Here is a 12,334-nt window from a genome sequence, read left to right as displayed (position 1 = left end):
GTCTTTTCCCCTCTCAAACGGCAGTTTGATCTAGCATCACATAGTCCTGTGTCTCCCATCCTCTTCCTCCTCCCTCTCCTTCCTCCCCCCTCGCTGATGTATGGAACGTCTACTCTCATATGGAGCGTGTTTGTAAAAGTCATGGTAATCAAATTTCACTGATTCCTGCGGGATTAAACAAGGTGGCATGTGTGTGTATTTGTGTGTGTTCTGTCTCTCTGCATATACAATATTAGCTGTGTACTAAGCTGTGTATTGTAATGCAGCTGTGTCATTAGTCTAAGACTAGCTCAGCTGTAATATATCATCCATCATCTTGTACTCTAAGGAGGCAACTATGTATGGGATACTGATACATTTGCATACTTGCATAGCGTATATTTAATTGAGTCGGTGTACAGTATAAAGCGATGGATGAGGGCATTATAAACACCTAAAGGCAGAGCATCTCGTGTGCATCTTTGCTGAGCGTTTGAAAGTAGTGTCCATTCATTCCACCGGTGTTTGACAGTAAAGGTTGCTGACAATATAACAGCTGTCTAATACTTGGAGCAAAATCACTCTGTCCCCAAAAATTTGATTATTACCCATCGGACGTGTTTGCTCACTACTCCAGCAAACATAAAAAACATGGCAACAGCAAGAGTTCCCAGCCCAAAAACAGGTATTACCTGCTGTTGAGCCTAACTGCACAATTACCTCTTGTTGGCAGTGGTATATGTGTTCTGGCAGTATGTTTAAACGTAGCTTGCCAGCGTGCAAGTCCTAACTTTGTCCAATAAACAACATCAGCATCACTTTTTTTCAGCGGGACTCTAAGCTACCGTCTTTGCCTGCTCTAAGGTGTCTTTGCATGTTGAAGTAGAAAGACACAGTCCATTACTGTTCATATGAGGTGGAAAGTAACCTGGACAGACCGGAAGGCAATGAATGATGTCTGTCTCCTTTTCGCTCTCTAAAAGTGCATTAAATTAGCAATTATTAAATGGCATTGCCAGAACTATTTGCATTTAGTGGATGGAAACAACCAGATTTAAGTAGGAAAAATGTCTCCCATAGGCAAATGCATTTGTCTGCTGTCTGGTCTTAACATAAAAAAAATTTTAGTTGTATTTTTCATCTTGTTCTCTTATTTATTTATATACATGCATCTTACATTATATAGAAGTAAAAGTTAAACATAGCAAATATTCTTTGGCACCCACTACATGAGTCACAGTACTCAAAGAGAAGGTGATGACACTGGGCTCTACCTTGTGCAGTGCATCATCACTGTAAATATACTGTGAAGAGGAGCCCCTTTGGATCTATTGATACACCGTACAGTACACTTATAAACTATTAATGGCACAGCATATCCTCAGCCATTATTATAAGTTACAGAATCTCAGAGCTCATGTATAATGTTGGCCACACCAGTGCAGTCCTTTATGGTTTCAGGCAGTGCTGGGGAAACTTCAGGATGGCTTGGTCCACATCAAGCTGAATTAAAAATGAAATAAATCCATAATTCTTGACCACAAGAAGTAATAAAGAAATTACAGACACAGCCCAAATTCTGCTGAGTCCTGATTTGTGGTTATGCGTCTGTTCAAGTCAACAGAAAAATGAAAAACCCTTTCTGGGATTTGAGAAAAAAAAAGAAGTATTTAGCCAAAGAAGAAAATACTGTAATTTTAATCAAGTGCAGCTGCAGGAAAAGTGATTTCTGTGGGGAAAGGGGTTCAATTTGATTCTCCATCTTTATTCTGTTGGTTGTGGTATTGTTTGTCAGTAATCAGTGGCATTTAGCTATGTGAAAGCACATCATTTGGTTAGTTTTCAACAAGTGTTATTTCTTAGCAAGAGGTGACTTTTGCTCATTCATTCCACTAGCTGGCAATCATCAGAATTGGGAAGGCATTTGGGACTGTTTTATTAAACCATGTGAAATGTATATCGCATTTTGCAATACCCTGAAAGAGTGAGTGCAGGTCTACAGCCTGGGGCTTCGTCCTAGGCAGAGACAGATCAAACTGCACAACGGTGAAAGCCAGTCGCTGTAGCAGAGTTGATAACCTTTAATGTTTACTTTTGCTTATGATTGTTTTAACTCCACCTGCCCGTCTCCCAGTATGAAGCCTCAAGCTCTGTTGTCAGTAGAAAAGATAAACCCAAGATTGCAGACAATTTGTACATCTGTAAATTGATGCTTGTCTTTGGCAGTTTGTTTTTGAGGCTTGAGGAGAGTTAAATATGCATGGCTTCGACATGGGTGGCTCCAAGTTTTTATTTTTTTTTCAAAACAACAAACAAATGACATGAAATCTTTATTTGGAAGAAACAAACAGAATTCTGAATTGATTTTTATTTTTTTAGGGAGAGCGGACTCCACGTGAGCTCCAGGAGTTAACTAGATTTGTTTGTGTCTTCTGAAATAGAGATACAGTGATATTTACTGAGAGCGCACATGTGCGCGTGCACACACACACACACACACACACACACACACACACACACACACACACACACACACACACACGCATACACATACCAAACAGGTGCGCAAACTCTCAAACACACATGCACACACATATGCTCCCATCTTTAGTTCGGTTGAAGGGGAGACAAACCTAAAGATCGCCACAGAGACCCATCTTTCAAATTTATTCATTAAACTCCCAAATGCTCCCCTTAACGAATGTAATTAGAATATGGTAATGAGAGAGGGTTGAACCAGGGAGTGTTATAATACGCTTAGCAGCACAGAGGGAGAGAGGAAGAGAGAGAGACAGAGGGGGAAGTAGAGGAAGGGAGGTAGAGGAGAGAGAAATGGAGAGACTGACTGACAGGGTGCCAATTTATGTCTTGTTGTAAACAAGTATTTATGCCAATGAGAGGTGGCACACACTTTCTCCCCCCGCCTCCTCCCTCTCTCTTCCTCTCTGTCTTTCGGTCTCACTATCTCTCTCCTTCGCACACCAAACCTCCTCAATAACAATAACATCAACAATAGAAGAGCAGAGATGAGCCTCAGAGGGCAGACTGACTCACAGTAAGATGAGGCATCAGGGGTTAAGACAACCACTGGAGACTCCTTCATTGAGACTCCCCGCCCCCTACCTCCAATCTTCTCTCTGTCTTCTTCCACCTCCCGCTGGCAAACACACATTCATCATTACAAATTTCAAATATACGTCTGTGTATGAGTGTGTGTGTGTGTGTGTGTGTGTGTGTGTGTGTGTGTGTGTGTGTGTGTGTGTGTGCGCGCGTGCGCGCACACCCTTTCCTGGTTAACTTGTGTGAGTTTTTGAGGAACTCTGACAGGCTTTATCCAAGACGCCCTAGCACAGCGGGGGTCCTGGCATTGTGTTTGACACCACACACCTGTTGCCGTCTTTGATGTGTTCTCCCCCCCTGCTGTGAGAGAGGGGGGCCGTCTCCTCAAATGCAAATACAAGGCAGGAGGAAGAGGACAGGTAAGGTACACGCGAGAGGGGAAGTCTTAGAAAAGCATGATTGATGTTCCCCCAGTGGATTGAGTCTGACTTTTCCTTGCTCTTAGGTCTTTGCTAAAAGAGTTTGTGCTACTTTCCATACTGCGAGCGGGTATGTATGTGTATTGGACCTCTGTAAATTGACATAAGGGAGATGAGAGGGAAATAACTTAGAAAAAAAAAAAAAAAAAGGCTAAGTGGGTGAGCTGGAGGTAGGAGACAGAGGAGGGAGAAAGTAAAGAGGTCAAACCAAAAGGAGAGGGAGTGAGGGAGAGGTGAGAGTGACTATTTCATTATAAATCCATCACTCACATGGGCAGCAGCCACCATAGACTCTTCAGAGACCCAGCCTGAATCTGTGTATATGTGTGTGTATACGCTCATTCATGCCTGTGCATCCTACCATGCGCTATTTTTGACAAAGCAGGTATGTTTGTGTGCACGTATGTCTGAGTGTTTGTGTGTGCGCGTGTGCATGAATGCTGAAAGAGTTGCAGTGCGACAGAGATGAATGTGATGCACGTCTCTTTCCCAACCAGGTGACAGAGGCGGTCCCCACTGAAGGTCAGACCTTATCCTTCAATGATAGTCCAGCATTAAATATGTGTGCGTGTGCGTGTGCGTGTGCGTGTGCGTGTGCGTGTGTGTGTGTGTGTTTGTCCATGTGTGTCATTGAGCAAACGAGAGGAGAGGCAGAGAAAGCCAGGACAAGTTTTGTTTTTATTCGTTAATTTTCTCACGCAAAGCGACTTTGTGTATTAACGGCCCATTTGCATGCATGTGTGTACAAGTCTTTCATGTTCATGGTGATGCATGTGTGTGATGCTCGGTGTGTGATGAGGTGTTTATATGATAAACACAAGGCAAGCTTGAGAGGAATTCTGATCAGGGGCTTTGCAACAGTTGTTATGGAAACAGCATTAAGCAGTTGTATTAGCCAGCGGAGGTAATATAAAGGATGTTGAAAGTAACACACAGTGGGGGAGCGGGGCAGTTTGGGAATATAATACAAACTACACATTAGTGCTCTGGTTTACAATAGACTTGATGAAATTTTATTGTGTGACTTGAACAGAACCAAATTATTCTTGTCGTAACTCATTGTCTGGCTCTTTGTTGAGAGCTGCACATTTTAATTAGCCAGGTTAGAGGAACATAGTGCAAACAAGACATCACTGGTCTGGTTTACAATAGACTTCACATCATTTATGGCAGCTTAAAGCAGAACGCAACATTGTCTGTATTCGGGTTTCTCTTTGTAATGTAATCTTTAATTTAGAGTCTTGAGAAATGAGACCGCTGCTCCTTGACTTTGGTGATCGTAGAGGTCAGTCTGGACAGTTTAAATAACGCACACAAGGAATGCTGAGAGAGCAGCCCTGTCACATCTCTGTCAACAACTGCGGATAATGACACAGCCACAGGCACCTCTCAATTTTAATGGATTATTGATTATTACAGTTCAAATCAAATTGTATTACCATTTAGAGTTGGCATAAAACTGCAATTGTTATGCTTGATTTAAATGACGAGGCTCTGAAGGAGATGTGTGCAAAAATAGACCATAATCAGCAAAATGTAGGCTGAACGAATGGCTGAGATCGTGTTTCGGATCAGAATAAAAACCACAGAGAAGCTTGCAGTTTGAAAAAATTATAATAATAATAATAATAATAACAGGAGGCAATTTTGGATAGAGTGTCTATCAACATCAGACACTGACAAGGTTGTTCTGGGAAGGAGCGAACCGCTGGAGGTTCTCAGGAACAAATTACAGCATCAGCAGACCTCTCCTGGTAATGCTAATGCAGTGCTTCCACCCCCCCCCCACCCCCCCACATATGTATACAAGACTTGCCGCGCTCCAGGAGAACGGCAGATAAAGATTCTGTAGTTGAAAAGGACACTTCAGTTTTCTACCTACTGCACTGCCAGAATAAACTGTTCAATGCCAAAATGATTTCAGTGGTGAGAACCAGCAACATCCTTCATTCGAGGCACTGCAAATGGATGTGACAGTTCCAGTTTACAGACAGCTCTGTTTTCCCCAGATCTGTCGGGGTGATGCTCATCATTAGACTTCAAACGTGCACACACACACACACACACGCACACACACACACACACACACACACACACACACACACACACACACACACACACACACACACACACACACACACACACACACACACACACACTAGCCTGTGGCCAGACCCTATAACAGAGTCTCCCTAGGGAAAGCTCCTGGGTAAGTCTGTTGCAGTATAGGCAACCCCCCCCCCCCACACACACACACACACACACACCTCACACCCCCACCCCAAAACCCCTCACCTCCTTCCTGTGCAAGTCTCCCCGAGGCCTGTGAGTGCGTTTGAATGTGTTTGGGTGTATGTATGTGTGTCAGTCTGTCAGCTTTTTTTGTACATGCCACCAGTTTCTTGTAGGGAGATGGTCTCAGTGATGCGTGAGTGGGAGGCTGATTTCCCCAACTGCATCTCTCGTCGCTCCAATCTAACTTCCCACTCATGCTCTCTGCTTTGTTGGATATTTCTTGAATAACTCTGTCTCTGTCTCACTTCCTCACACACAGCGAGACAGGAAGAGGTGTGCGCTTGGTAAAATGTGTGTGCGTGCGTGCATGCAATCCACTGAGGCTGTCGTAATGTATTATTACGTAGACTCACAGCGACATGCAGAACGTCTGGGTTTCTAGAGTACATCCCTGGAGGAAGACACTCGTCCCCGTCCATGTGTCTGGCACAGCTAACACACACACTCACAGTATTCCTGAAGGGTCAGTGTGTCACCGGGCATGCTCAAAGCGCTCCATCACTGCTTTCCGCTGGGAGAATAACTGTGACTTCCTGAGGATCGACCTTCACCATCTCACTTCTGTCAGTCTTCACGTGTGTGTGTGTGTGTGTGTGTGTGTGTGTGTGTGTGTGTGCTGGTGAGAGAGTGAGGAGCACTGTGTGTGTGTGTGTGTGTGGGGGGGGTGTTTTAGAGTGTCAGGCTACCGTTTCAGCTGACTCTTCTGTTTCTGGCTTTTTAATGGCTCTTATGGGGCAGGCCTTTAATTGCAAGTCTCTCTTCCTCCTTCTTAATCCTCCCATCCTTCTGTCTCTCCCAGCCCCTCATCTCCTCTCTTCTTCTCCTCTCTCCTCCTGCCTCCCGCCTCCCACTGGCTGACAGTCACTAGGGGAGCCCGCGTGCCTGGCCGGAGCTGTGGAGGCCGTATAGGATATTGACTTGCTGCAGAGTGGTTTGGGAGGAGGAGAAGTGGCTGCCTGTCACAGCTAATGAATAGATGCATAAATGAATGAGGCACTCGGTGTGTATGTGTTAATGTGTGTGTGTGTGTGTGTGTGTGTGTGTGTGTGTGTGTGTGTGTGTGTGTGTGTGTGTGTGTGTGTGTGTGTGTGTGTGTGTGTGTGCGTGTGTGTGTGTTTTGCTTAGCTAAAAATGTGCCTGTGTGTACGGCTCTCAGCAGCTTTATCAGACAGGCAGACATTAATAGTGGCCAGCTTGATAGTGATAATTATTAAGGGTGTGATAACAGTCCCTCCTACACACACACAAACACACACACATATATACATATATAAACACACATATAAATGCAGGATGAGACAGCGGGGGGTTGAGACGTGATGATCGAATGAAGGATACTAAAAAAAAACAATCCAGTTAAGTGCCAGCACCCTCCACCTGCTCTCTTTTTTGTCTCTCCCTGCCTTTCTTCCCATCTCGACTCTTTGTCCCTCCGTCTCGTCTGATCGATGTGGAGCTGGAGTGCTCTCATGTCAAACTGGGACAAATACCTAAAAACACACACACATCCAGAAAGAGGAAAAGAGGGGGAGGAGGTCTGGAGAGGAGATCGTTGATCTGAGGGGGCAGATGAAGGAGTGCTGGAGTGTTGATGTCTTCTTCACTATTGCTTTGTGCCACATTTCAAACACTGATTGCCTTAAGAGGACAATTTACATTTCATAGTCTTTCACAACAAGTGGGTGAGTTGGGAGTCAGCGATAGAAAGAGAGAGAACGATGTTTCAAGGAGGAAGCCAGGGGTGAGAGAGTTCAGCAAGCAAAGGGAAAAAGACGGTGTTGCGTGAGCGACTAAAAAGCAGGAGGTATAAACAAAAGTTTCTTACGGCTGCATCTCTGTGTGTCTCCATTGTGTGTGTGTGTGTGTGTGTGTGTGTGTGTGTGTGTGTGTGTGTGTGTGTGTGTATGGACGTTTTGTTTTCCCTTACTCTTGGTAGAATGCACCTGTATGGTTTGAACTTTCTTTTTTCCTTATTGGATTCATATGAGTGTGGAAGAAGAATAGAAGTAGTGTGGAGAGGAGAGCTGAGGAGATGAAAAGAGAGCCGGAGGAATTAAGAATCAAGTTCGGCTTTATCAGACGGGAAACTGTGAAAGTGCAAAGTACAAGAAAACTTTTCCTATCAGCGCACTCTCTCAGCCAGTGTATAGGTCTGCACACCCTGTGTGTGTGTGTGTACGTATGTGTGTGTTTATGTAGCATAGCGTGTGTGTGTGTGTGTGTATTTAGGAGATAGCTTTTCCTCCCCAGTGGAGGGAGACATCGGTGTGTCGGTGAGCGTGATTGGTTGCTGGCCCTGAGGGTCTGTCCTCTATATCTTGTCTCCTGACTGGCTGCTCTGTGACCAATCAGGCGCCCAGACCTCACCGTGGCAATCAGATAGTGACACACTCTCTGTGGGCATCGGCAGGTCATCTGGAAATACCTGTTATGTTTTATCTCCCTGTGACACACACACAAACACACACACGCTGACACACACACACCAATATAACCTTTCCGTCTTGTCTTTGTCTCTCCAGGAGATTGCTGCATATCTCATCACTTTTGAGAAACATGATGAGTGGCTGACGACATCGCCAAAAACCAGGTGAGGGGAAGGCAGACGATGATTTCCACACACGTACAAACATAGTATCACTCAATCAGTTAGCAACTCACATTGGTTTAATCTTGGATGAGTGAGTGCCTGTGTCTGATTAAAAAATTTGCGATGGACGTCGACCGTCTCCAAAGGGTCCTCCTGACGTCCTCCTCTACATGTAGAGAACGCTTCAGAGCATGGTCGGACTGTAAAGCACCTAGTCAGCTGGAAATGGAGTATTAATGAATGTAAATGTATTAGGACAAGTGATGTATAATTCAGACATAGGAGGCTGAGGGGGGGTTTAAAGGGATGGAGAGTATGCGTATAGAAGATGGGGTGTGAACAAGGATTCACATACCAGAACTGAATATTCATCGATCCTAATGAAATAGAAGTAGTTCTTTTCCTAGAACGGGAAGAGGTTAGAGACAGGAAAGCAGGTAGGAAGAGGGGAGGGAGAACATAAAAGACTGAAGAAAAGGGCAGTGTGAATTATTGATAATTCACCTTATTGACATTTACTTTGGTTAATACAGATGTAGGTATAATACAAAAAAAAGAGAGAGAGAGAATGAGAAATGAAAAGAAAAGAGAAAGAAAAGAAGAGAAAAAAGTAAAGTTAAAGAAGTGAAGTGGTCACCTCATGGCCCTATTTCTGATTACTGACACCACTGAAAGCCCCAGGTGATGCCTCTGCACTCCTATTGTGCGAGCTGAGGGACTCTTCTCAGGAGCAGCCGGAGGCCAGCATCACAGTTTATGTTGTGGATGGATTTCTCATTGATTGGTTGTGCTGCCGTATAGTCTCAGCCTCCCAGCAGCAACAGCAGCAGCAAGTCATATCGGTGTTATTGAGCAGCAGTTAGATATAATCCCATTTACACATGACACGAGGCACGATTAGAACAGATTACACCTAATCCCATCAGATGGAAAGGAGCTCAGCTAACGGAGCCAGTGACATTTATGTGCATGCGTTTGGGTGTGCGTGTGTGTGTGTGTGTGTGTGTGTGTGTGTGTGTGTGTGTGTGTGTGTGTGTGTGTGTGTGTGTGTGTGTGTGCGGGGGAGGGGGGGGGGGCAATATTAAGATAACAATCAATGACCTTCATTTCTCCCCTGACTGAAATACCTCATCAGTTCAAAGTAATGACTGTTACCTCCTCTCTCCCTCTCCAATCACTTACTCCTCCTTCTCTCCTCACTCACCCACTCTGCCTCTTTATCTTGCCGTCTCTCTTTTCCCACTCTCCTCCCCTTGCCTTCTCTGTTTTTGCTCTGCTACACCGTGGAACGGTGGAGAAGCTTTTTATATCCCACACATCACAGCCCTAGTTACAATCAATAGCATTTATGTCTGCTTGAATCAGAGGGTTTTTGCGAGGAGCATGGGCACCGTCCACGTGCGTGCCTCTCCGCGCACACATACCCCCTACATGTGAACATGCGCGTGTCCGCCACCCACGCACATACACAAAACAAGCACACATTTGATCTCATCCATCTTCTCCATAACATAATTAGAATCAGCAGCTCTGAGATGACTCACGCTGCTCGAGACAGAGACTAAACTCGGCTTTGATCGGAGGGTGGGGGTCTCCACTCCGCTAAGAAGTTGGCAGGCTCACCCCAAAACAGAGCAGATTTAAGGTGTCAAAGAAAATCAGCTCAAAATCAATTTCACTACACACTGTGTTCTGAGTAAATTGCAATTATCTCAGTCCACATAGATGCGTCTACATGGAGAGGAGACAAAGAGCAGAAAGACAGGTGGTAGTAGGTAGTAAGATGGTAGTAGAAGGAGCAGATGAGATGAGGAGATGAGAATAAGTGGAGAAAGAGGGACTGAAGAGAGAATGAAGAGATCGCGTGATAAGAGGGATAAAGACTAGAGGTTGATCGAGAAGAGGAGGACCGGGAGAGGAGGTGTATAAATGTGTGTTCTGTGTGTGTGCGTGCACATGACCGTGTGAGAGAAAGCATTTGTGAGTATATGTTAGTTTATTGATTGTTAAAGGGCCTGTTCTCTCTCTGTTGTCATGAGATAAGGCCGAGAAGCATTTTTCCACCTACACACATGCAGGATCACGCACACACACCTGTCCTTAATGTTTTTAAAGTGTAATGATTGATTGCTAAGCAGCGGGTTTGACATTGAGCCCAAAGAACACACAGCAGTAGGTCCTGCCGTCTCTGATATCACTTTAGCATCTCTGTCTGTGTACACGTATGGCTCCTGGCATGTGTCTGTGTGTTTGTGTGTGTGCATGCACGCTCATCCCACCAAGTGTGTATAGAATGGGAGCTTAGAGGCCAATGTTCCTGCTGTGCCAATAAATCACCCTACTAAAATATTAACATTTGGAGCATGAGTCTATATATGAGATGGGAGGGGCACTTGGGATCAACTAACTTGACGGTTGGAGAGCAACACTGACGTCACTGTGTTTGAGTTGAGGCAGGAGAACTTTGATTCAGTTACAAACGACAGCATAAAAGTCATTTCTGGTCAGTTTCATGGAGTTCAATCGCTGTGTTTTAAAGACATTTACCTCATTTGTTCTTTTTAATCAACATAATGCAACATGAGTTTCGTGTCTGCCTGTCTCATTAAGTCTTTATTCTGTGTTCCATCAGGCCTCAAAATGGCTCTATGATCCTCTACAACCGTAAGAAGGTGAAGTACAGGAAAGATGGTTATTGCTGGAAGAAAAGGAAAGACGGGAAGACCACCCGAGAGGATCATATGAAGCTGAAAGTCCAGGGAGTAGAGGTGAGAGGCTGCAGTGGAAAAAACAAGTCAATGATCTTGTTTGCCGCTGAGTATGTTTCACTGCCAATCTTGTCCTCAACTCACTCTCCTTCACTCCGAGGACACACATACGTGCAACACAAATGAACACACTAAACACACATGCTGCAGCTGCAGGCCAATCTGGTACCTGAGAGCGAGTGGTGCCCCTTATTCTTTTCCTCCCTGCCTGCTCCCGTCCCTGTCTCCCTTCCTCTCTCCATCTCCCTCTCTCTCTTTCTGAAGGATAAGAGTGTGTTTGGCCTGAGGCCAGGAATGATGTCAATGCCTCCTTCAGCAGAACAGAGAGGGGTATCGATCCAGTCTCAAGGCAGCGTCTGTGCATGCGCGCGCGCATATGTGTGTGTGTGTGTGTGTGTGTGTGTGTGTGTGTGTGTGTGTGTGTGTGTGTTTGAGTCACATCAGCCAGCTCAAAAATTGATTATTCAGCAGGAATATACCAAGAGGTGAGAGGAGTGAGCATGCATGTGTCAGAAACAGAAAGAATGAGGTGAAGAGGAGAGCGAAGGAGAGACTGTGAGGAGGCACATGGATGTTTACAGAAGGCTCAGTAGTTGTGCATTAAAGGTGAGCTGGAGACAGGCAAAAAAAGACACAGACATAAAGGGAATAATTGAGATCAAGTATTCCCATCTGCACCTGTTATTATTTACAACCCCACACTCACTTTGACATTCATCCCTCACGCATTTTTCCGCGATTGTGCATTGGCGCAAGTACTCAAACACACACACGTATACAAAGGCGAGTGTTTCTCTCGCTGCTACTTGGTCAGTAATTGTTTGTGCCACCTCTTCCCAGGACCCCTCAAGCAAGCAAGTGAGCAGTATGTTGAGCAAGGGATGGGAATGAGGGAATGAGCAGAGCAGCGAGATGAGCAGAGGGAGAGAGGGAGGATGGGGAGAGGCAGGAAGCATGCGAGAAAAACATAACCCTGGATGGAGAGCCTCCTCATATCGAATGGAAATATATGGAAATGCACTCTGCCTTTGGCAAAACACACTTTAGATAGAGGGCGGGCTACTTCTGAGAAGAGGCAAAATGGCGAGAAAATATAAGTGTATGTGTGAGTGTTCATGAGAAAGAAAACAGTTTTAAGTGTAGATTATATACTGCCTGATTGC

General features: G+C 44.9%; 1 protein-coding gene across 3 annotated transcripts in view; it reads left to right on the top strand.

Moving 5' to 3' along the window:
* Window positions 1-12,334, top strand: part of LOC138203126 (calmodulin-binding transcription activator 1-like) — a 50,307-nt gene that overhangs the window by 15,943 nt on the left and 22,030 nt on the right. For all 3 annotated transcript variants that reach the window (XM_069157759.1, XM_069157769.1, XM_069157761.1), the window contains exons 4-5: window positions 8,336-8,403; window positions 11,036-11,171. In XM_069157759.1, the coding sequence (XP_069013860.1) occupies window positions 8,336-8,403; window positions 11,036-11,171 (204 nt within the window). The remainder of the gene's footprint in view (window positions 1-8,335; window positions 8,404-11,035; window positions 11,172-12,334) is intronic.

This window comes from Embiotoca jacksoni, unplaced genomic scaffold, assembly GCF_022577435.1.
Source record: "Embiotoca jacksoni isolate LCO1_2020_lvr unplaced genomic scaffold, fEmbJac1.0.p SCAF_1, whole genome shotgun sequence".
NCBI classification, from domain to species: domain Eukaryota; kingdom Metazoa; phylum Chordata; class Actinopteri; family Embiotocidae; genus Embiotoca; species Embiotoca jacksoni.
Note: the sequence above shows the minus strand (reverse complement) of the source record. Positions and strands in the feature narration are given on the sequence as shown.